Source organism: Helianthus annuus, chromosome 12 (genome assembly GCF_002127325.2).
Source record: "Helianthus annuus cultivar XRQ/B chromosome 12, HanXRQr2.0-SUNRISE, whole genome shotgun sequence".
NCBI lineage: Eukaryota > Viridiplantae > Streptophyta > Magnoliopsida > Asterales > Asteraceae > Helianthus > Helianthus annuus.
The window spans coordinates 22,397,784-22,424,795 of NC_035444.2; the positions used below are offsets into that span (position 1 = coordinate 22,397,784).

The 27,012-nt window shown below is 35.7% G+C and overlaps 2 protein-coding genes across 2 annotated transcripts; both read right to left on the reverse strand.

Moving 5' to 3' along the window:
- Positions 1-4,900: 4,900 nt before the first annotated feature.
- LOC110892590 (receptor-like protein kinase ANXUR2) lies at positions 4,901-5,614 on the reverse strand. Its single transcript, XM_022139747.1, has one exon. The coding sequence runs from the start codon at positions 5,612-5,614 to the stop codon at positions 4,901-4,903; it is 714 nt and encodes a 237-aa protein (XP_021995439.1).
- A 17,769-nt stretch (positions 5,615-23,383) lies between these two features.
- On the reverse strand, positions 23,384-26,340 carry LOC110894365 (receptor-like protein kinase HERK 1). Its single transcript, XM_022141577.2, has 7 exons — positions 26,188-26,340; positions 25,077-26,000; positions 24,779-24,959; positions 24,502-24,689; positions 24,182-24,368; positions 23,855-24,042; positions 23,384-23,766 (listed from the first exon to the last, which is right to left on the reverse strand). The coding sequence occupies exons 2-7, from the start codon at positions 25,992-25,994 to the stop codon at positions 23,746-23,748; spliced, it is 1,683 nt and encodes a 560-aa protein (XP_021997269.1). The 5' UTR covers positions 25,995-26,000; positions 26,188-26,340; the 3' UTR covers positions 23,384-23,745.
- Positions 26,341-27,012: the final 672 nt, after the last annotated feature.

Below are 27,012 nucleotides of genomic sequence, written 5' to 3' on the forward strand. Positions count from 1 at the left end.
TCCCACTCATTTTGAGGTAGGTACATTAATCCACTTTATTTTTGATGAAAATAATTACGTTAAGATTTCATCACATTATGATGTTTGCATTAACCCATACATGGATTTTATTGGCTTACAAATAAAGTGTTCTTTAACCTTCAGTTTGAAACTTTCAGGTTGTTTTTTGAACATGTAAATATGTCATCCATTTGTTAAGAAAAATTGTTTTTAATGTTCATCTAATGTAGCTTTAAACTATTATAAGCTACTAGAACAGTGATGATCCTCAAAGAAAACTTTGATAATTTATCTCTTCCTAAGTATAACCTTTGACAATCAATCATGCTTCTTAGTGTCTTAACGTTTGTATCAGGAATTGATTTAGTTATGAACACCCTTAGGTAATTCAATCAAAATCCCAAACGTTATACGAACACATAAAATTAGTTTTACTAGGAAACTGTTTTATTCCATTTAGAAGATTGATTGACACTAATGGCTTAATTAGAAGAGATTGGATCAGTGAACTTTTCCATAATCCATTTCAACTTCAGTTAGGGAGGTTATGTAATCATCAAAGTTAGTAGGCTTTTAAACCTAGATGACCTCCTGAGTTGATTATTGGGTTTTAAAAGTTTCAGCTCTATAGATTAGCTCTTGGTTAGGTTGCTATCATTTTCATTCTAAGTTTGAAAGAGTTGGTGCAGTATGGTGTACAAGAGGTGTAATCGGAGTTAAATTCAGAGTGAAATTTAATGACACTCCCCCCCCCCCCCCCCGCCTCTTGTATTCCTTACAAGTCATGATAAGGACTTTGACTGCTCCCACTGACCTTAGAAAACTTTAGGAACTCAGCATGCTTAGGGTCAATATTTAACGACCAACAAATTCTAATAGAGAAAACAAATTAATGACGTTAGTCGTTGTGATTTCTCTTGTTGAGGATTATGTTAGTTTAGGTAAGAAATCTAAGTGTGCCTACAATTAAGCAACAATGAAACTTTTGTAAGAGTAGCATTAGATTTTAAGGAGACAAGTTATCATAGAACAGTGTCGTGATGGAGCGCTGTCTTGTACAAGAGGTGCAAATTTAGGTAATGTAAAAATTTTCACTCCCCCACCTCTTGCAACTATTGCAAGTTATTATTAAGACACTTAATGCTCCCACTGATCTTTAATATCTCTAGAATGCTACAAGAGAAGTTTCAATGAGCTACGTGACGTGGGAACCTATCATATATACGTTAGACTTTATTTGATTTTTTTAATGTCCAGATATCATAAGAAACCTTAAGGACATATTTAATAGAAATCTTATTAAGTATATATATGAATAGATTTCTTCTAAGACCGTGTGCCATATGCGACAAAATTTAGATACAAGTTGATAGTCTTTAAAATGATTAATGAATTATTCTGAATATTCCGTTTGCAATAAGTTCCACGAATGTCAATGAATGACTTATGATGGACCCATACTTATTCCTGAAGCCAAGTAATATTTAGGGCTATAACGTCATGATTTAAAATCACTTAGAATGAGATTAGATGAAAAAATCATCCTCATTAACCATGTCATGATTTCTCATGAATTTTGGTTATAATGGATGAAATTTATAAGTCTCATTTTCCTTTTGTCAAATTCTCATTTGCATGATGACAAAAGTTGTGAAAGTTTAAGTTATCATCTAGTTTCATCTTAGTAATGTTTCTATCCAGATATTGAGAACAAATAAGATGAGAGTTTAAGGTAAATGTGACTTTATGTTGACTATGCAAACCTCACAACCTTCATAACGCTGCTTAATTATGATACTATATTCTGATTAATCTTCAGAATATATAAGGTATTGAAAGGCGTGTTAGAAGACTGCTTATTACGGTTCTTATAGCCTTAACAATTAATTTTGTCACTAACTCTCATGTTAGTTATTTGTCGAGTTCTGGTAAGAAAACGTATGGAACTAAAGTCAACTAATCATTTGTTAATAAGAATATTAAACAATTATCAGACTTAAATATCATTAGTAAGTGACTATCTAATTAATTTATCCAACTGTTCTTTAGAATAATGGATAGTCTCGTTGCTTATGCCTAGTCTAATGACATAATTATGCATTGAGATTTTCCCTTGAAGAACCTTAAAGTTGGAATTAGCACTTGTAATTTGTCTATGGACCTTAGAACAATCCTCTTTTAAACTATTAGTGGTTGTAAGGTGAATAACATCTTATTTTCCAGTTTCAAACATTTATTTCTATGTACATATGTTGCTTATCAACACACTCATTATACTTTGGTACTTTTGAGTGTTATAGTTGATTTATAAGGCATCAAATTGTACAAGTGAAAATCTTAGTATGTAATGTACTGGAAAAATGTACTTATTTCCACGCGTAAGCCCTTAACTTTATGGGTCATGGTATTGTACATTGTTATGTATTCACATATACCACTTAGCTTTATAATTTATAATTTTAAATGAAGGCATGCATCTTAGGAGTTCTAGTGATTATTCCACAATTATAGATTAGTCTTAGGAAAGATTTAATCTGGAATAACCTTTTAGTGACAGCACTTATGTTAGAGAGTTCTTGATTATTATAAGAGACATCATGTTCAATTTATCCTAATCATCATGCTCTACTTTTCTTCTGTAGTGCTTTATCAGAAGAGAGCAATAGGATTATCGTGTCTTAAGAGATAATCAAAGATTTAATTTAAGAGCTAATTCTTATAGAAACTTTAAGCAAAACATATTAGATTTAGGAATTAGAGTGGATGAGATATAGATTTATAGAAGAAATTTATAGTGAGTAAAAATATGGGTACTAAGAATAAGGCAGACGAAATGATCATAAATATTAATTGAGGATCATTAATATAAGGATCATTATGTGAAAAGGTTGTGATATGTCTATTACTAACATTAAAATAATAGACTATTTAACGTTCTACTTAAACGAAGATAAATCAGCTTTGGCCAGAAGTGTAATCATTTAAGCATGTGTGCAAAGTGGTTGTAACAAATCAGCTTTGGCCAGAAATTGAGACAATCACTTTAGTTATGCACTTGTTAAGTATGCCATCTATGAAGGAATTAAATCAGCTTTGGCCAGATATTAAGACATTCATGTTTATGATGCACACTTAACATAGCTTTCGTAATACTTGAACGATAAGTAGATGCATCAAATCAGCTTTGGCCAGAAGTGATACATCAGAAGCTCATTCAAGTTAAGCCATTTTGGTTTTGTAAAACATTATTTGATCCTCATTGATTAACTAAGTAATTACAAAAACCAATCATTTAATAGCAAACCACCTGTTAGCGCGGATCGAACTCCGCGGTGAGTTCGCTGGGGTTTGCAGGGGGACAGCGTGCCCCTGCACGGGGTTCGCGGCGGAACCCCGAGCTAAATTTTAGTTCATATTAACTGCTTAATAAAGTAATGGGATTTCGAATAAGTCTTGAAATTTTATGAACACTCAAGATTTCGGATGATCTTGGATGATTTCGGATGATTTCGGATGTGTCCAAGACGCATGATTTCAGATGAATTATGTCTTGGATTCATCCGAAATGGTGATTCTTAGTCCTAAATGATCCGTGACACTAAGTCCGAGATGGTCCGAAATGATCAGGCAGTTAATGATCCGTAATGGATGAAACAGATGCTTCATCCGGAATGTCCATCCGAAATGTTCATCCGGAATGATCAGTTAGTTATTGATCTGTTATGGATGATGCTTAGTCCATAATGATCCGTAATCCTTAGTTCGAAATGATCCATAATGATCAAATATGTTGATTCGTGATGGACGCTTAGTCCGAAACGATCTGTAATGATTCGGAATGATCATCCGAAATGCCTATCCGTAATGTGTTCCACAAGCTACAAAATCCCTAATTTTGACAGTTAATTATTGATAAGATTTAATCCAAAATCTTAAGGATTATGGGATTAAGTTTCTGTTTAGATATTAATTATATTTATCTGTTTATTTCGAAAATTATATCCATTAATAAAATAACAGATTTCGAAAATTCTAATTAGATAAAAAAATAAATCAAACAGGAACAAACACCCAATAATCCTAAATTCATTCCAAAGCTAAAGGAATTTTTGAATTTTTCTCATGAACATGTGATGAACCCTAAAACAAAACTTAATCTTTTATCCGAAATCTGGAAATTTATTAATCAATTTCTTGAACATTATGATTTCGGAACAGTTATAATGGACATGATTTCAGAACAGGAAAAAATTTCTTTATGAATTTTCATTCGTAATGCATCTGAAATGATCCGTAATGATCTGAGATGCATTCGAGATGATGAAACCCAGATCCGTAATCATCTGTAATCATCCGTAATGATCAATAATGATGATTTCGGATGGCAAAAAACGGCTTTTTATTAAGGTTATTAAAACTGTTTTCCAGTTTTATTCCAGATTTACGGATACAAAACAGAACCGACTAATCAACATACGCTCTGATACCACATGTTGATTGGTTCTGTTTAAACATAATGGAAAACATGTAAACATACCTTTGATTGCATCAGACAGGCCAGCAGTAGTGTTTGACATGATTGTCAGCTTGATCTGGTTCCTCCTTATGGTGCAATCTAATGATGGTGATGAAGAAACCGAAAAGGGTATTCGGTTGGGAGAGGGAGGCGAGATTGATGTTATGTGTTATTAGGGTTTGTGTAATTGTCTAACCCTTTAACCTCCACATTATTCTCCTTATATATGCACCCAGGAGGAAACCCTAATTAGTTAATAAGGGTAATTAGGCCCATCAACAATTACCAACTAATTATTTAATAGGATTGTTATATATTTTCATCCATATAATGTAAATGATTATAATGGCTACTAGATTAAATATAAAATAAATATATTTAATCTTACACGGTCATCATTGTATTGTATGATGGAACATATGCAAGCCTTCCACACAAAACTTCCCACAGAACGACCCCAAAAGAGTAGACGTTAGATTTTTGGGTGAGATAACCGTTGTTACAGTAGTCTGGATCAATATATCCTTCTGTGCCACACGGATACGAGAAAAGAAAGCTACCCTGCATATTGGCAGGGCGTGCTCTTGGCAACCCAAAATCTGAAATTTTTGCCTTCCAGTCTTCATCCAAAAGGATATTGGGGCTTTTCACATCGCGGTGGAAGATTCCAAGTTGAGACCCAACGTTATCGTGAAGGTATTGTAACCCACGGGCAGCATCTAGGCAAATCCATAGGCGCTGGATCCAGGTTAGATTTTCGTCGTTTAAATGCTCGTTAAGACTCCCATTGCTTTCATACCTATAAACAAGAATCTTCTCGCCATCTTTGTCACAGAAACCACGAAGAGAGACAATATTTTCATGTTTATATTTTGAAAGCAAAGCTATCTCGGTCTTAAATTCCTTGTCTCCTTGCCCAAGAATTTGCCTATAAACCAACCGCTTCACCGCGATGGAGCCGTGTTTTTTGGATATGCCTTTGTACACAGGCCCAAGTCCACCTTCTCCAATGAGATTCTCTTTGGCAAATCCATTAGTTGCCAATGATATCTCCCGGAGAGGAATCTGCAAGTGCTTCACATCTTTAATGGAAGGCATGATCTTTGATGCAACTATGTGTTTGAAGGAAAAATCCATTCAAAGAAAAGGGGGTAACTTTGTGGTTGGGAAATTTTTTTTAAAAAGATTAAGTGGAAGCGACTTACTGAAGACAGACCGCTAGATGAGCTGTTTTTATATACAAGTACTGGGTACAAGGAAATGTCTGGAAAGATACATTTTGAAAGAAGTAAAACGCGTTTTGGATGCTTTTAATTAATTGGAATGATGAAAGAGACGGTTGAATAAGATTTAGAAAAACTTGGGAGAGAAGGAATGCATGTAATATTTGGAAACTTTTCTATTATAAGTAATACTAAATATCATTAAAAGTTTGGTATAATTTTTGTAATTTAATAAATAGCTGGACCAAATTAGTTAAAACTAGAACACAACCTGTAGTTTGATTCGTTTAAAAATATCAACTCGTTCTGAGAATTTGGTATAGTGGTAATTTGGCCAATCTAATTAGTTGCTAAGATATATCATGGAGAGGAATCTGCAAGTGTATAAAACTACAAACTGTATTTTCGTGTTTGACTATGTATAAACTTTGTGTTTCTGAGAATTTGGTATATTGGTAATTTGGCCTATCTAAATAGCTATGTATAACTGTGTTTGGTGGCAAAATGGATTTAGAGAGCAACGTGACTTTGTGGGTATGTTTCCATGAAAATATTTTTGAAAATATTTCGCACCCCCAGGAAAAAAATTCTAGATCCGTCACTGATGATTGCGTGTTGGAGAATTTGGAAAGTCAGAAATGAGAAGATTTTCTCTAACAAAGCCATAAAATTTAAGAAATCATAGAGGATATAAAGGCTCTTGGGGTTCTTGTGGTACAAAAATAGTTCAATAAATGTTCATTATGTGGTCTAGTTGGTGTAAATTGCTTTTAATGTAGGTTGTCGTGTTGGTTGTTGGTTCTAGTTGCCCCTTTGTTAGTGTAGGGGCTGCTCACGTTATGAATGAAGTTAACTTTCGAAAAAACAGTTTTTCTTCAATTGGTCCAATTGGTCCAATTGGTTTATTAATTTTTGTTGATTTCTACCACCCCACCCTATCACCACCACCACCACCGCCTCCAACGTCCGACCAAGACTGCTTGTTAAAAATCTAGTTCCGTCAACAACACCACCAAAACCACCTCTTCTATTGCAACCAACCACCAACAAGGGCGTAGCTTTTGGGGGGGGGGGCACGACCCCCCGAACTTTTTGCTTAGTAGTGTTATGTATGTACGTTTCGTATAGAATTTTTTTAGGTATATACGTTTTCGACCCCCGGTTTTATAAAAAAAAAAATACTTATATAGAATTTTTAGGTACGGTAACTTCCTACCCCATGGTGAAAATTTTCAAGCCTCGCACCACCAATCCACCACCATCAACTCCACCATCGCAACCACCTCTCTCTCCTTCGACCCAAACCCCTAAAATTCCTATCCAAAATCCTCTTGTTTACAAACTTATCCATAACCTTCAATCCTTGTCAAAATCCAAAACCTTGATCTCAATTAATCATAGGTGGCTTTGGCATATAATGCGACGAGTCAAATTAGGGGGCGAGAACAATCCAATGTTTGTTGGTTCGGTTTGCAAGTCGATTTCATCGTCATAGGGTTTGTTTTTAACGGGTTGAATTTTGAAGTTTAAATATGGGCTTCGTGGCAAGAACGATATGGGGTTTGTTTTTTTCAAGAACGATCTTGTGTTAGTTTAGATTTTAAAGTTTGAATATGGGTTTGATTTTAAACGGGTTCTAGATGGTGAGAGATTGAGAGCTCGTGAAGTGGTCACTAGTTGGTGGTGGGTCACTGGTATGTTGAATGGTAGCGAGAAGAATATGGTGATTGGTTGTTTCTTGATTGACCCTGGTGGTCTTCGATTGATGTTGTAATCTTCAAACGGTGGAGGGATGATGAGATTGTGGGGTTAGTACTTACTAAAAGAGGGTGAGGGAGTGTTGAGTTTTTAATTTAGTTGTATTTTTTTTTAATTTAATAAGGGTAATTTAGTCAATGCACAATGATAAGGGTTGTTTGTAATATACGAAAAATAATAAGTGTATAAAAGAAATCTATTAATAATAGTAGTAATAAAAAAAAATCTTAGGTTTTTGTTAATTAAATATGTTAAGATAAATGTGCATGCTTTGTTTTGATTCTACGTACATAAAAAAAGAAAAAGAAAACTATATACTATTAATTAATTAATAATACAATTTTCAAATCCTTGTTCCGACGTCTTTTGCGGCAAAATGTTTATCTCTTTGGCCATTTTTCTTTTTCTAATGTAATTTTAAGTTACTATATTATTATTCAAACCAAACTGCCGAACGTTTTGGGATACGATACTAGGATCGTCGTTCCTTATAAACCCGTTCAAATGACTTATAAGTTTGATCCGTTGTTTCGCACGACTGTCGCCGCACCACCACTGCCGCACACCCTAGTTCGGTTCCGCACGACCGTCCGAAGGCTTATTGTGTGTCTCCGGTTACCTTCGTTCTTCGACTCCACCCTTGCCGCACTCATTCCTGTGACCTTGGTGTCGCCGGTGTAGTTTTGACTCCCCATCCAGCCACCGTCACACCGCTGCGCATAACAACCACGTCTCCATCTTTAAGCACTTATCACCGCTGCCATTAGCCGTGCTCCAAGCCAGCGTCGGTACCGTACTACCGTGACCATCTCATGCGGTCCGCATTCCATTTATGACCGCCGCGGTGCCACCGTCTGCCACCACGAACCAGAGTTGCCACCACGGATTCCACTCACATTCCGTTCAAGTCAGTTTGATTCAAGATCACCCGTTAATCACCCCTGTTGCTTATCTCGATTCAGATCTGTATGATCATCTGAGGTATCACATCGAACCATCATACTATTTGAAAATATTCATGCAAATATTGGTCTTGTTTGGATGTTTCTGACGAGGAAGATGATACACTAAAGCCATACTATGTTAAATATTAAATTAAATGTTTTTAGTTCTACAAACTTTCACCCACATGTTTCCAATTATATTATATAATATTATAATAGATCACTTATAAATATCAAATACAACTTAAGTTGTATATTTGATTGTTTTAAATTAAGAGCTGACTCTTATACAGAAATTAGAGTTATGCCTGTTGTTACATAATCAGTATCCTATCGATTGTGATACGGTACAAAAAAAAATAATTTTCATCGTGTTAAAGATATTCTAAATGTAAAATTCTGGTGGGACTATGAAATTTCGGAAACGTAATAATTTGACAAGAAAAAAAATCCGTATAGTCTTTGTCGTCGGAAATCGATAAGCCAACTAGTTAGATAACCAACTGGGTGTTTCATAAGAGTAATCCCGTAATAATTTAAATATAGGTCCGTGTACTAATTGTGGATGACTTGATTTGCTTTTGCTTTTGCCTAGCTAAATTTAAGGTACGGATTCTGTTATCTTTTCATTAAAGTATTTTATTCAAGTCCGTTACTTTGTAGTACGGATGTTTTCGCTACTTGTCTCTGTTTCGTATTGTTATAAGACTAGTATATATTGTAGCATGCAATAGACCTTAGGCTTTGTGCTCATTATTGCATGTTCCCTCTAAACTTATGTCAAAATACATTTTATTTCTGATACGGCTTTGTACTCTGTCACCCGAGCGCTTCTGACTTGTCGTTGGGGCGTCAACGACATGGCACTCATCGTGACGGTGCGTAACTAAAGTTCACGGCGTTTCTAGTTTGTGCTTGTGTAGCACATGGCCCCTAGAGGCGAATAGATCGATCTTAGCTCTGACTCCTGACTCCTGTTGAGATGGAATAATGTGTGTGCGCCTACACGCACCATCTCGGCGCATGGACTATAGCCATGCATGCCTCTGTTTAGGCTCGTGGGTGCTTCTATATCACGTGACTTGTTTTATTGTTATATGTTGTCACGTATGTCTTGTCTCTGTTATGATATGTTTGATATGATTATATGCATCTGATTATGTTCAGTATATGTTATCTGTTCAGTATTAGTTTTGGGATTCAAGTTATAGAAGTATTTGTTCAGTGCCATCTTTTGGATTTGTTAGTGTCAGTACCGTCTGTTTTGCTTCCATATGTCGGTCTTACTTTTACTGTTGATTTCTCCGTTACTGGGCAACTTTTTGGCTCAGCCGTAGTTTCTTTCTTGTGTTTGCCTTATGTGTTTGACAGGTAATTTGGGGAAACGTGAGGAATAAGTGAAGAGTGTATTGAAGATAAAGATTTATTTTTATTTCGGTAATGTAAGAAAATGTAGTTAGGCTCTTTTGTTTTCAACGTTATGGATTGGTTTTAGTTTTGATATCTGTATGAGTGACACGTCAGCCTGTTCAGGTTGGGGTGTTACAATTATGGTATCAGAGCCAAGGCTCTTTCCTGTAGAAAACTTAAACCTTAAAAACTTAACATGTGAGGATATGGGTAGACGTTGGGTTAGGATTTCAACTTCTGATCAATTTTCGTACTCGTTAGTTTGTTGTCTTTCAGCATTTTTTCTGGTGTTCGCTTTAGTATTTGTTTTTAGAACTATTGCTAACTATGATTTGTTTATCGCCACACTAGCTTTCTTTACAATTTTAATAGGTCATTAAGATGCATGATAAGAGGACCGTTAGTACACTTATGTAAGGTAATTGACAATTATGGTCGCGAACATAATCGTGAATTACAGGTACATATGTATGCTTTTGGACTCATATTGTGTAGATTAGTATGTACCCGAATTTGTTGTGTCTTAGCATTCTAAATCTCACTTTACTTGTTTTGTTAATTCTGAATTTGAATTTGTTTTGTATGCGTCTTTTGACCGTCTCAGAACTCCACACTTTAGTATGTTTCATATATAAGCACACGATGTTTAAAATTCGTTTCGTAACTGTTATACCTAAATTTGCTCATCATCCATACTTTGACAATTTCGAGGACAATTTTTTTAGTGGGTAAAATTGTAATATTTGAAAATAAAAGTTATATTTTTTTTTATAATAGAACGAATCAAAATTCTACATAGAATTTGATGAATAATTCTTAGATTATTTGTTTAAACTTTTAATAATTAAGTGTGTATATATGTTTATCACTTTTATCTGCTAAGTATTTGAAGTCCTTGTCCACTGCTTTAGAGTATCCTCTAGTTACATATGCTCCTTTTAGGGATACTTGTTTTGATTTGATTTAGTATCCGTTTAATTGCCATCTTAGAAACTCCGTACATTAGTATGTGTGATGTCTAAATACTTGCTATGTGTTAAGTCTTGTCCGTGTCCGTTATGTGTGAAGCGTTTGTGTTCGTACTTAGCAATTTTGAGGACAAATTTTTTTTTAAGATGGGTGGAGTTGTAATATACGAAAAATAATAAGTGTATAAAAGAAATCTATTAATAATAATAGTAATAAAAAGAAATCTTAGGTTTTTGTTAATTAAATATGTTAAGATAAATATGCATGCTTTGTTTTGATTCTACGTACATAAATAAAGAAATAGAAAAGTAGGGGAATGTTCAAATGAAAACCACTAGTTATTGTGAAAACTCGAAAACTAATTAAAAAAAGCCAAAAAAACATACAAAAAAATTTTTTTTTAATTTTTTTTTTTTTTTTGCAATCAAAATTTCGCAGGTTTTTTAATATAAAAAAAATTTCAAAAAAAAAAAAAAAAAAATTTGTGTAGTGCACATGTGTAATACTGCACATATGTATGTGTACTACACATGTGTATTATTACACATGTGCACTACACAAAAATTTTTTTTTTTTTTGAAAAAAAGTTTTTTTTATATATAAAAACTAGCGATTTTTATAAAAAAAATTGAAAAAAAAAAATTTTTTGTGTGTTTTTTAGGCTTTTTTTAGTTAGTTTTCGAGTTTTCGCAATAAAAGTGGTTTTCATTTGAACCATCCCCTATATACTATTAATTATTTAATAATACAATTTTCAAATCCTTGTTCCGACGTCTTTTGCGGCAAAATGTTTATCTCTTTGGCCATTTTTCTTTTTGTAATGTAATTTTAAGTTACTATATTATCATTCAAACCAAACTGCCGAACGTTTTGGGATACGATACTAGGATCGTCGTTCCTTATAAACCCATTCAAATCACTTATAAGTTTGATCAGTTGTTACGCACGACTGTCGCCGCACCACCACTGTCGCACACCCTAGTTCGGTTCCGCACGACCGTCCGAAGGCTTATTGTGTGTCTCCGGTTACCTTCGTTCTTCGACTCCACCCTTGCCGCACTCATTCCTGTGACCTTGGTGTCGCCAGTGTAGTTTTGACTCCCGATCCAGCCACCGTCACACCGCTGCGCATAACAACCACGTCTCCATCTTTAAGCACTCATCACCGCTGTCATTAGCCGTGCTCCAAGCCAGCGTCGGTACCGTACTACCGTGACCATCTCATGCGGTCCGCATTCCATTTATGACCGCCGCGGTGCCACCGTCTGCCACCACGAACCAGAGTTGCCACCACGGATTCCACTCGCATTCCGTTCAAGTCAGATTTATTCAAGATCACCCGTTAATCACCCCTGTTGCTTATCTCGATTCAGATCTGTATGATCATCTGAGGTATCACATCGAACCATCATACTATTTGAAAATATTCATGCAAATATTGGTCTTGTTTGGATGTTTCTGACGAGGAAGATGATACACTAAAGCCATACTATGTTAAATATTAAATTAAATGTTTTTAGTTCTACAAACTTTCACCCACATGTTTCCAATTATATTATATAATATTATAATAGATCACTTATAAATATCAAATACAACTTAAGTTGTATATTTGATTGTTTTAAATTAAGAGCTGACTCTTATACAGAAATTAGAGTTATGCCTGTTGTTACATAATCAGTATCCTATCGATTGTGATACGGTACAAAAAAAAAGAATTTTCATCGTGTTAAAGATATTCTAAATGTAAAATTCTGATGGGACTATGAAATTTCGGAAGCGTAATAATTTGACAAGAAAAAAAATCCGTATAGTCTTTGTCGTCGGAAATCGATAAGCCAACTAGTTAAATAACCAACTGGGTGTTTCATAAGAGTAATCCCGTAATAATTTAAATATAGGTCCGTGTACTAATTGTGGATGACTTGATTTGCTTTTGCTTTTGCCTAGCTAAATTTAAGGTACGGATTCTGTTATCTTTTCATTAAAGTATTTTATTCAAGTCCGTTACTTTGTAGTACGGATGTTTTCGCTACTTGTCTCTGTTTCGTATTGTTATAAGACTAGTATATATTGTAGCATGCAATAGACCTTAGACTTTGTGCTCATTATTGCATGTTCCCTCTAAACTTATGTCAAAATACATTTTATTTCTGATACGGCTTTGTACTCTGTCACCCGAGCGCTTCTGACTTGTCGTTGGGGCGTCAACGACATGGCACTCATCGTGACGGTGCGTAACTAAAGTTCACGGCGTTTCTAGTTTGTGCTTGTGTAGCACATGGCCCCTAGAGGCGAATAGATCGATCTTAGCTCTGACTCCTGACTCCTGTTGAGATGGAATAATGTGTGTGCGCCTACACGCACCATCTCGGCGCATGGACTATAGCCATGCATGCCTCTGTTTAGGCTCGTGGGTGCTTCTATATCACGTGACTTGTTTTATTGTTATATGTTGTCACGTATGTCTTGTCTCTGTTATGATATGTTTGATATGATTATATGCATCTGATTATGTTCAGTATATGTTATCTGTTCAGTATTAGTTTTGGGATTCAAGTTATAGAAGTATTTGTTCAGTGCCATCTTTTGGATTTGTTAGTGTCAGTACCGTCTGTTTTGCTTCCATATGTCGGTCTTACTTTTACTGTTGATTTCTCCGTTACTGGGCAACTTTTTGGCTCAGCCGTAGTTTCTTTCTTGTGTTTGCCTTATGTGTTTGACAGGTAATTTGGGGAAACGTGAGGAATAAGTGAAGAGTATATTGAAGATAAAGATTTATTTTTATTTCGGTAATGTAAGAAAATGTAGTTAGGCTCTTTTGTTTTCAACGTTATGGATTGGTTTTAGTTTTGATATCTGTATGAGTGACACGTCAGCCTGTTCAGGTTGGGGTGTTACAATTATGGTATCAGAGCCAAGGCTCTTTCCTGTAGAAAACTTAAACCTTAAAAACTTAACATGTGAGGTTATGGGTAGACGTTGGGTTAGGATTTCAACTTCTGATCAATTTTCGTACTCGTTAGTTTGTTGTCTTTCAGCATTTTTTCTGGTGTTCGCTTTAGTATTTGTTTTTAGAACTATTGCTAACTATGATTTGTTTATCGCCACACTAGCTTTCTTTACAATTTTAATAGGTCATTAAGATGCATGATAAGAGGACCGTTAGTACACTTATGTAAGGTAATTGACAATTATGGTCGCGAACATAATCGTGAATTACAGGTACATATGTATGCTTTTGGACTCATATTGTGTAGATTAGTATGTACCCGAATTTGTTGTGTCTTAGCATTCTAAATCTCACTTTACTTGTTTTGTTAATTCTGAATTTGAATTTGTTTTATATGCGTCTTTTGACCGTCTCAGAACTCCACACTTTAGTATGTTTCATATATAAGCACACGATGTTTAAAATTCGTTTCGTAACTGTTATACCTAAATTTGCTCATCATCCATACTTTAACAATTTCGAGGACAATTTTTTTAGTGGGTAAAATTGTAATATTTGAAAATAAAAGTTATATTTTTTTTTATAATAGAACGAATCAAAATTCTACATAGAATTTGATGAATAATTCTTAGATTATTTGTTTAAACTTTTAATAATTAAGTGTGTATATATGTTTATCACTTTTATCTGCTAAGTATTTGAAGTCCTTGTCCACTGCTTTAGAGTATCCTCTAGTTACATATGCTCCTTTTAGGGATACTTGTTTTGATTTGATTTAGTATCCGTTTAATTGCCATCTTAGGAACTCCGTACATTAGTATGTGTGATGTCTAAATACTTGCTATGTGTTAAGTCTTGTCCGTGTCCGTTATGTGTGAAGCGTTTGTGTTCGTACTTAGCAATTTTGAGGACAAATTTTTTTTTTAAGATGGGTGGAGTTGTAATATACGAAAAATAATAAGTGTATAAAAGAAATCTATTAATAATAACAGTAATAAAAAAAAAATCTTAGGTTTTTGTTAATTAAATATGTTAAGATAAATATGCATGCTTTGTTTTGATTCTACGTACATAAATAAAGAAATAGAAAAGTATGGGAAGGTTCAAATGAAAACCACTAGTTATTGTGAAAACTCGAAAACTAATTAAAAAAAGCCAAAAAAACATACAAAAATTTTTTTTTTTTTAATTTTTTTTTTGCAATCAAAATTTCGCAGGTTTTTTAATATAAAAAAAAATTTTCAAAAAAAAAAAAAAAAATTTGTGTAGTGCACATGTGTAATACTGTACATATGTATGTGTACTACACATGTGTATTATTACACATGTGCACTACACAAAATTTTTTTTTTTTTTTTTTTGAAAAAAAGTTTTTTTTATATATAAAAACTAGCGATTTTTATAAAAAAAAATTGAAAAAAAAATTTTTTTGGGTGTTTTTTAGGCTTTTTTTAGTTAGTTTTCGAGTTTTCGCAATAAAAGTGGTTTTCATTTGAACCATCCCCTATATACTATTAATTAATTAATAATACAATTTTCAAATCCTTCTTCCGACGTCTTTTGCGGCAAAATGTTTATCTCTTTGGCCATTTTTCTTTTTGTAATGTAATTTTAAGTTACTATATTATCATTCAAACCAAACTGCCGAACGTTTTGGGATACGATACTAGGATCGTCGTTCCTTATAAACCCATTCAAATCACTTATAAGTTTGATCAGTTGTTTCGCACGACTGTCGCCGCACCACCACTGTCGCACACCCTAGTTCGGTTCCGCACGACCGTCCGAAGGCTTATTGTGTGTCTCCGGTTACCTTCGTTCTTCGACTCCACCCTTGCCGCACTCATTCCTGTGACCTTGGTGTCGCCAGTGTAGTTTTGACTCCCGATCCAGCCACCGTCACACCGCTGCGCATAACAACCACGTCTCCATCTTTAAGCACTCATCACCGCTGTCATTAGCCGTGCTCCAAGCCAGCGTCGGTACCGTACTACCGTGACCATCTCATGCGGTCCGCATTCCATTTATGACGGCGCGGTGCCACCGTCTGCCACCACGAACCAGAGTTGCCACCACGGATTCCACTCGCATTCCGTTCAAGTCAGTTTGATTCAAGATCACCCGTTAATCACCCCTGTTGCTTATCTCGATTCAGATCTGTATGATCATCTGAGGTATCACATCGAACCATCATACTATTTGAAAATATTCATGCAAATATTGGTCTTGTTTGGATGTTTCTGACGAGGAAGATGATACACTAAAGCCATACTATGTTAAATATTAAATTAAATGTTTTTAGTTCTACAAACTTTTTCCAATTATATTATATAATATTATAATAGATCACTTATAAATATCAAATACAACTTAAGTTGTATATTTGATTGTTTTAAATTAAGAGCTGACTCTTATACAGAAATTAGAGTTATGTCTGTTGTTACATAATCAGTATCCTATCGATTGTGATACGGTACAAAAAAAAAAAAGAATTTTCATCGTGTTAAAGATATTCTAAATGTAAAATTCTGGTGGGACTCTGAAATTTCGGAAGCGTAATAATTTGACAAGAAAAAAATCCGTATAGTCTTTGTCGTCGGAAATCGATAAGCCAACTAGTTAGATAACCAACTGGGTGTTTCATAAGAGTAATCCCGTAATAATTTAAATATAGGTCCGTGTACTAATTGTGGATGACTTGATTTGCTTTTGCTTTTGCCTAGCTAAATTTAAGGTACGGATTCTGTTATCTTTTCATTATAGTATTTTATTCAAGTCCGTTACTTTGTAGTACGGATGTTTTCGCTACTTGTCTCTGTTTCGTATTGTTATAAGACTAGTATATATTGTAGCATGCAATAGACCTTAGACTTTGTGCTCATTATTGCATGTTCCCTCTAAACTTATGTCAAAATACATTTTATTTCTGATACGGCTTTGTACTCTGTCACCCGAGCGCTTCTGACTTACCGTTGGGGCATCAACGACATGGCACTCATCGTGACGGTGCGTAACTAAAGTTCATGGCGTTTCTAGTTTGTGCTTGTGTAGCACATGGCCCCTAGAGGCGAATAGATCGATCTTAGCTCTGACTCCTGACTCCTGACTCCTGTTGAGATGGAATAATGTGTGTGCGCCTACACGCACCATCTCGGCGCATGGACTATAGCCATGCATGCCTCTGTTTAGGCTCGTGGGTGCTTCTATATCACGTGACTTGTTTTTTGTTATATGTTGTCACGTATGTCTTGTCTCTGTTATGATATGTTTGATATGATTATATGCATCTGATTATGTTCAGTATATGTTATCTGTTCAGTATAAGTTTTGGGATTCAAGTTATAGAAGTATTTGTTCAGTGCCATCTTTTGGATTTGTTAGTGTCAGTACCGTCTGTTTTGCTTCCATATGTCGGTCTTACTTTTACTGTTGATTTCTCCGTTACTGGGCAACTTTTTGGCTCAGCCGTAGTTTCTTTCTTGTGTTTGCCTTATGTGTTTGACAGGTAAACGTGGGGAATAAGTGAAGAGTGTATTGAAGATAAAGATTTATTTTTATTTCGGTAATGTAAGAAAATGTAGTTAGGCTCTTTTGTTTTCAACGTTATGGATTGGTTTTAGTTTTGATATATGTATGAGTGACACGTCAGCCTGTTCAGGTTGGGGTGTTACATTGTTTAACGAAAATATTTAACTGGGCTAGTGTCAAAGGACGTAACATGCAAAATCTATTAACATAAAGTATAAATAATAATAATAATAATAATAATAATAATAATAATAATAATAATAATAATGATAATGATAAAAACCAAGGAGAATAGAGATAAACTGAATTCTCATTGTTTCATTACAATATATAGATAAACAAAACTGTAAACCCTAAATCCCATAAGTAATGGGTTGGGTCTAAAATGTCTGGTTTATAACACTCCCCCTCAGACATTTAGAATTACACACAGTTTAACAACATACTTCAGGATGATGTTAAATAGGTACTTCAGGACCTGAATAAATAAACTGATACTACTGGATCAGCTATGCTGCCTCATTAAAAACCTTACTAAGAAAACCCAGTGGGACAAAACTTAGTTAAGGGAAAAAGAGTACAGCGTGCATAATTCTCCCCCTGAATTCAACAAACATCTTTCAATCTACGAAGACCGATCTTGTGTGATAGTTGCTCGAAACTGCTTCTGGGTAAAGATTTTGTGAACAGGTCAGCTAGATTTTCGCTTGACTTAATCTGGCGAACATCAATTTCCCCTTCCTTTTGCAAGTCATATGTTGAGAAAAATTTTGGTGAGATGTGCTTTGTTCGATCACCCTTGATATAACCTTCTCTGACCTGAGCTATGCAAGCAGCATTGTCTTCATAAATAATTGTCAGCTCCTTCTTGATCTGTTCTAATCCGCATGCTTCTTGTATGTGATTAATCATTAATCTCAACCATACGCATTCTCGATCAGCATCATATAGTGCTATCAATTCGGCATGATTTGATGATGTTGCTGTAAGTGTTTGCTTAGTTGACTTCCAAGAAATTGTTGTGCCGCCGTATGTGAATACATAACCTGTCTGAGATTTTGCTTTGTGAGGATCTGATAGATATCCGGCATCAGCATACCCAACAAGCTGGGACTTTTGATCTTTCTGATAGAAAAGACCTAAGTCTTGTATCCCGCAAATATACCGGAATATATGTTTTACGCCATTCCAATGTCTACCTGTTGGATTCGAACTGTATCTCGCTAGTACATGTACTGCAAATGCAATGTCAGGTCTTGTGTTATTTGCGAGATACATAAGGGCACCGATCGCGCTTAAGTACGGTACTTCTGGACCAAGTACTTCTTCGCCTTCTTCTTGAGGGCGATAAGGATTCTTGTGTGGATCTAGCGGTCGGACAACCATAGGTACACTAAACGGATGTGCTTTATCCATATTGAAACATACTAACATCTTCTGGATGTAGTTTGATTGATGGACAAATGTGCCATTGCACAAATACTCAAATTGTAGTCCGATGCATAATTTTGTCATACCAAGATCTTTCATCTTAAATTCCTTCTTTAACAACTGAGCAGCTTTCTCTATCTCTTCAGGAGATCCGATGATGTTGATATCGTCAACATAGACTGCTATTATAGTGAAATTTGAGAGTGATCTTTTTATAAAAACACATAGACTGATAACATCAGACTTGTATCCTTCTTTTTCGAGATATTCACTAAGTCGATTGTACCACATACGACCAGATTGTTTGAGACCATATAAAGATCTCTGGAGCTTTATAGAACACATATCTCGAGGTGTTGATTTTAATGCTTCGGGCAATTTTAATCCTTTAGGGATTTTCATGTAGATGTCATTTTCAAGTGTCCCGTATAAGTATGCGGTTACGACATCTATTAGTCTTATATGAAGTCCTTCAGAGATTGTGAGGCCGATTAGGAACCTAAGGGTTATCGCATCCACTACAGGGGAATACGTTTCCTCATAATCAACTTCTGGGATTTGGGAAAACCCTTGCGCTACAAGTCAAGCCTTATATAGTACAATCTCATTCTTTTCATTTCTCTTTATTGCAAACACCCATTTATAACCTACTGGTTTGACGTCTATGGGTGTTCGGACTACAGGTCCGAAAACATGTCGCTTTTCGAGCGAATTCAATTCGGCGTTTATGGCTTCTTGCCATCTTGGCCAACCATTTATGTGCATGCATTCTTCTAAAGTTCTAGGTACGTAATCATTTTCATTGATTACATTCGTTGCTATAGCATATGCGAATATATCATCAACACGTGTTTTATTCCGGTTCCACATTGTACTATCTTGTACATAATTAATAGAGATCTCATTTTCGTTCGGTACCGGTGTTTCTTCTGAAACTTCATTTTCCTCTGGATTCATAGTTGTCTCTTCTGGGACATTTACCTCTACCGGGGTTTCACTTATAATCTTTTATGAGTTTTCACCAACTGCATTACTTTGCTCTTTTTGTTTCCGTGGGTTTTTGTCTTTGGAACCGATTGGTCTCCCACGCTTTCGTTGTATAGTAATCGCTTCTGGGATTACTTCAATTCGAGCAGGTGCATTTGATGTTGGTACATGTGACTTTGTCACTCTATTCGTGTCTGTGAATGCATCTGGTAATTCATTCGCTATTCTTTGCAAATGTATGATCTTTTGGACTTCATATTCACATTGACCACTTCGGGGGTCGAGATTTGATAGCGATGATGCATTCCACGTTATTTCTTGTGTTACCAGTCTTTCTTTGTCCTTATCTCCCCCTAAGACTGGGAACTTTGTTTCATCAAAATGGCAGTCAGCATACCGTGCTGTAAACATGTCTCCCGTCATTGCTTCTAAATATTTAATTATGGACTGGGAGTTAAAACCAATATAGATACCCAGTCTTCTTTGGGGTCCCATTGTAGTACGTTGTGGTGGCGGTATTGGTACGTATACTGCACAACCAAAAATTCTAAGGTGGGACAAACTTGATTCTCGTCCGGAGACCAGTTAGCAGTTGGTCTCAATCTAATCAGTGCAGCGGCATGCAAAATAGCATGCCCCCATGCAGAAGATGGTAATTTACATCTCATTAAGAGTGGTCTAGCCATTATTTGTAATCATTTAATCTGAGACTCAGCTAAACCGTTTTGTGTGTGAACATGAGGTACTGAATGTTCAACATTGATCCCAATTGACATACAATAGTCATTAAAAGCTTGAGATGTGAACTCTCCCGCATTATCCATCCGGATGTTTCTAATTTGATTATCGGGGAAATTGGCTCTCAATTTTATGGTTTGAGCTAAAGTCGGGCAAATGCTACATTTCGAGTAGCTAAAAGGGCTCACATGTGACCACCTTGAGGATGCGTCTATTAAGACCAAGAAATAGCGGAATGGTCCACACGAAGGATGAATAGGCCCACAAATATCCCCTTGGATTCTTTCTAAAAATGATGGGGTTTCATGTATCAATTTAGTTTGTGAGGGCCGAGTTATAAGTTTGCCCAGAGAGCATGCTGCACATGATAAGTCTTGTGGTAGCAAAATTTTTAAGTTTTTTGAGAGGGTGCCCGGTTTCACTTTTAATTATTCATCTCATCATTATGCTACCAGGGAGACCTAGACGGTCATGCCATATAAAGTAAATAATCATGATCCATAAACTTCTGGTTTATGATCGTATATGTATTATTTGCACGTATGCTAGTACAAGACATAAGATACGAGATAATGTATAAACTATCATATTATATCACTGTCATTATTTCCACATATCATTCTCATATTATCACTCCTTATTTTGTCACTTGTGGTAGTCAATCTCATTATTAACTTGGCTATTGTTATAATTTCTAATGGTTGATCTCATTATTACAATGACCATCATTGGAATTTCCTCAATTATGTCCATGATCACGATATTTTCAATGATCGTTATATAATCACATTCACTTCGGGGAATGAAGTAAAACCAACTAAGTTTCATGGCTTTTCATTAGTTTTCGAACATACGGATATAAAGTCACTATAAAACATTTCATACTCTTATTATGATATTGCTACTTCAGGAGCATATCCTGAGATGTGACAAATGAAAATTGTTATATCCGATTTTTTCATGTAAGTAATCTTCTCTTTACATAAATTGAGAAGTAATTACATGATTGAATCATGTACGATTATCGGCCTTAAATTTTATGGCCTTCTATAAATCAATAATGAGATGTTATGAGTATGACACTTCGGCCAATAATGAGATGTGTGCATGACATTTTGGATGGCATGTCTAAGCATATTCATACTCTTTCATGATTTAGATTTTTTTTTATTTAACATATCATCTAAATAAATCAAAGCATATAAAAGACACATAAAATTGCAATAGTGATAAGCCTATTATTATAGGTCATGCTCTATTTTATCGAAATCGTGTGCGTTAGTTTTCAAATTAATGTTGATATATGATAGAAAGCCACAATAAAATCATACATCTTGATTAAAAGCGATATAACATGCATAAAGAAAGATGAATAAATCAATATATGATTTTTACAACTAAAAGTAGCAATAATTTGTCATCACTCGGATTAAAAATTATATGATAACATGTACCATGTTACGAACTGAATCGTAATCAAATGATCCAAAGAAAATAGATAAGAACTTGAAAGAAAACAAGACTTTTGAAAGTGACTAATTCATTTCTTCATTCATATCCAATAGTGAAACACATAATGCCTTTTATAGGCATAAACTAACAAAACATAATTGCAAAAAAAAAAATAATAATCTACTAACTAACCCACTAACATGAAAGATAAATAAGCAAATTTAATATACTGCTAGAATAATGACAACATGCAGAATGTGGTTGAAATACATGATGTGAACGTGGTTGCAAGCCATTGACCATATTAGAAGCACATAACATACCACTCTTCATCATACAAGCAGTTTATACCCCAAGAAAACATATCATTATAAACATCATTTTGACTATTTGTTATGGGTTTAAAAAGGAAACAGAGAACACAGCGACACTTAACAGTGCACCAACTATTACTACATCCACAAACATGATTCTAATCATATCTTTAGTAACCATTTAACATCCTACCAATTTAAAAACACTTCCAAGCAAGCAAACTTTTAACAATTTTAAGCAAAATCAGACAACATAAAGGTATCAGGAATGACATAATACTGACCAAAAGCTTCGAGACACAAGAGGAGGGATCTGACGTGCACGAGCCGGAGCTGTCGTTGGCTCCGTCACCACCACCTCCACTGAAATCCGCGCCACCACAACAACCACTGCTGCTTCCTTGGACTCGAGCTCCACCCGAATTTGATTGCCGAGAAACACAGTCGCTGCCGCAGGCGGCGGCGCCGCTGCTCCTCTACTGTAACGATCACCACCACCATCGCCGCCGTATCGTCGTCGACCACCTCTACTGCTACCACCGACGTGAGCGGCGGCGGCGGCGCCGTCAAAACGACGAGAGAGAAAAGGAGCAGGATTTGGTGTGGGGTGAACAAGTATAAGAAGGAGAGGGGCTTGGGGAGGTGTTTCGCTGGAAAACGAGGCGCCGGAATATGCTCCGGTCGCCGGAAATGCCCCCCGAGGGAGGAGTGAGCAAAAGAGGGGTGTGCGGCTGATTGTAATTTAGGGTTTTACACGGAGCACCGTCGTGCTGATAACGTGATAAAAACCAAGGAGAATAGAGATAAACTGAATTCTCATTGTTTCATTACAATATATAGATAAACAAAACTGTAAACCCTAAATCCCGTAAGTAATGGGTTGGGCCTAAAATGTCTGGTTTATAACAAATAATAATTTAAGTTCGACCACTTTTTTTAATGGTGAAAATTCTTTGAACGGTGCATTATCTTTTTTGGCCAAGACATCACCACCGGTTAGACATCCACCGCTGGCTAACCATCTCATCCACCTCGCTGGGTTCCTTTTCTTCCCAAAATACTGAGTAGGTTTGAGCACCAAGTCCTGAGAAAAACAGGTTGGGTTTGATACCACCACTATCAAGCAATATGTATATGTACTTCAACTGAAAGATAAAAGCTTCAATTTATAATACTTCAGCTTTTCATTCCCATATATTTTCACTCTTATAATACAATTTACTTCAAGTCTAACTATACGTGCACTTCTATTTACATCTTCACTATGCATGCACGTCTATTTCTTTATGCATATACAACCATACATAATTGATATATCTATTTCTTTTGAAGATCTAAAAGACAAATTTCTAGATAGACCCTAGTTTTAAGACTAAATATCATCAACACATTATAGGCGCATTGATGTGGATGAGAGAGCTCCATATCTAGCGTGCTTAGCGATTACAACTTTTTTGCTTAATGTCGTGCAAATAATCCACCATCTCCGTTGTAGGAAAAGTGCGTTTGACCGTTACTTTTTTTAGAACCAAGACTTCCATCCCTATAATGATACCCACAAAAATCCAAAATTAGAACATCATAATTTTCTAATATTAACATACACACGCATTATTAATCATAATTAAAACCTGTTTTCGAGGTTTTTCTTGCTTCGGCTTCTTGGGCTCATCTCTCAATGGTTTTTGGACCTCCGGTAGAAGCTCAACTTTTTGGTGGCATATCTTTTGGACTCTTTCTAGAACCTTCAGTGGATCTACTTTTCTTCCCTTTACTACAACCTTTTGTGTCTCACAATCCGTCACAACATCTTCAACGCCTATTTTTCAAAAAAAAAAAAAAAAAAAAAAAAAAAAAAAAAAAAAAAAAAAAAAAAAAACACTTAATTATAAATTATACCAAAATAAGAACAATAAAGAAACTCCATAAAACAAAAAAAAATAGAAAAGAGTACAAACCCTCAAAGCCTTTAAGGCATCGTCGGACTTTTTTAGCACAACCTTCGCAATCCATGAATACATTCAAAACAATCTCTTGCGGCGAGGGAGGTGGTAGCTGGTCTTTTGACCCCTTTACCATTTCCTCATCTCCGAAAGCCGGTTTTGCTTCTTCGACCTCTTTCTCTCCCTCCTCCAGATTCTTTACCTAATGAAAAACAACAATCTATATCATCATCCTCTATACACACATTTTTATTAAAACCCAAAAGAAACTCATTGTCACACCAGATTATTATGAAAAGATGATATATATAAAAATAATAAGAATAATTGGCAACCTCATATTTCTTCTCTTCTGATTTAGAAAGCTCTAGTTCATTGAGCCCCTCCGTTAGTGATGGTGATAGAAGCTCAACATTTCGGTGACTTTTCATCTTAATTCTTTCTAGAACCTTCAACGGATCAACTTTTTCTCCCTTAACCACAACCGTATGAGTCTCACAGTCCGTAACAACATCTTCAACGCCTATATTTCAAAACAACTTAATAATTATTGAGTATACCAAAAAAAAAGAAATTTCAATCAAGAAACTAGAAAAAGAAAAATATACAAACCCTCAAAGCCTTTGAGACATCGCTTGACATCTCTAGCACAACTTTGACAATGCATGTAAATGCTCAAAACAATCTCTTGTTGTTGTTGTGAGGGACATGGTGCCGGGTCTCTTGAATCCTCTCCCTTTTCCTTCTCTCCAATGCTCGGCTTTGCTTCTTCCTCCGGCTTCTTTATAAAACACTACCAAAAGGACTTTATATAAGTAATATTGTAGATTACTAGTGGTATCAAGGAGTAAAGTGAACTGATGTCAATAAAATATGTAAAATTAACCTTATGACAAGTGTAACAACTTACTAGTTGATGATCAATAGCTTCTTGTAACTGATACACGACCTCCTTCATTGTTGGGCGTTCTTCTCTGTTCTTCAAACATTGATAGGCAATCTTTGAAAACATACGTAATGAATCTGTGTTCATCTGCTTGTGTAAATAGGAAGGAATGATCTTGTCTAACATTCCCCTTGCGTAATGTTTTTCAACCCAAACAGCTAAAGATCGACGGTCATCATTGTATGATGGAACATATGCGAGCCTTCCACACAAAACTTCCCACAATACGACCCCAAAGGAGTAGACGTCAGATTTTTGGGTGAGATAACAGTTGTTATTGTAGTCTGGATCAATATATCCTTCTGTGCCACACGGATACGAGATAAGAAAGCTAGCCTGCATATTGGCAGGGCGTGCTCTTGACAACCCAAAATCTGAAATTTTTGCCTTCCAGCCTTCATCCAAAAGGATATTGGGGCTTTTCACGTCGCGGTGGAAGATTCCAAGTTGAGACCCAACGTTATCGTGAAGGTATTGTAACCCACGGGCAGCATCTAGGCAAATCCATAGGCGTTGGATCCAGGTTAGATTTTCGTTGTTTAAATGCTTGTCAAGACTCCCGTTGATTTCATACCTATAAACAAGAATCTTCTCGCCTTCTTCGTCACAGAAACCACGAAGAGAGACAATATTTTCATGTTTATATTTTGAAAGCAATGCAATCTCCGTCTTAAACTGGTGATCTCCTTGCCCACGCATTTGCCTATACACCAACCGCTTCACCGCGATGGAGCCGTGTTTTTTGGATATGCCTTTGTACACAGGCCCAAATCCACCTTCTCCAATGAAATTCTCTTTTGCAAATCCATTTGTCGCCAATGATATCTCCCGAAGAGGAATCTGCAAGTGCTTCACATCTTCAATGGAAGGCATGGTCTTCATCTAAATCTGGAACAAGAAAAAGGGTAGTACTCAATTCAAAATTTTTGAAAAGAAAATGGTAATAGACATGTAAGCTTACAAACTACAAACTCTGTGTTTCTGGTGTAATAACATGTACTCAACTATGTATAACTGTGTTTGGAAGCAAAATCGATTCGGAGAGGAAAGTAACTTTGTGGGTGTGTTTACAAACCTCGGATATTTTTGTTTAGCGGGTGACGACTCAAACTTCAGTGTGGATCGACCGGTGCGAAGATTCAAGATGACTAGTGAGAATTTTTGTTATCCGAATGTTTCGAAGGAAATGTGTGTATATATATATTAGATGGTACGTTTGCAAACAAGAAAACACGCTTTAGACTCTTTTTCTTTTTCTTTTTTTTTTTTTTTTTGTATTGATGAAACTACGTGGTAGTTGCAAGTGGAATCGTTTAAGCGTAGGGCGCAAGTTAAAATTAATATAAGCAAAACGATGGCTAGAAATTGTCGTGGAAGAAGAGTTAAGGGGCCTATGACAATGAGTCAAAGCTACATACAGTGTGATGGGACCATGGGCGGTGGTTAATTAAGGCCCGCGGGTGTCCCGGCCTCCACCAATTTCTTCACCCGTAGTGTTTTGCTTTATGGAAAAATTTTGAAAAAAAAATAGTAGTGTAAAATATTGAATTATTTATATACTATTTTGTAACATTTGTATGCATGTATGATTATAAATTGTGTTTAAGTGGTTGTACTTTAATCAAATAATGGTTTCATTATCTTACCAAATTCAGTCGGTGTGATCTAGGGATGAGCATTTGGTATCGGGTACCGGTACCGAACCGTATCGGTTATATTCGATACCGGTACCTACTTTCCCCTTTTTTTTCGGTAGCGGTACGGTACCGGTATTTATGGGTAAAACACCAGTACCGGTACCCACTTTTCCCGTTTTTCGATACCGGTACTTTCGGTATCGGTACCGGTTCGATACCGAACGGGTACCGTGCTCATCCCTGGTTTGATCCGTTCAAGTAGC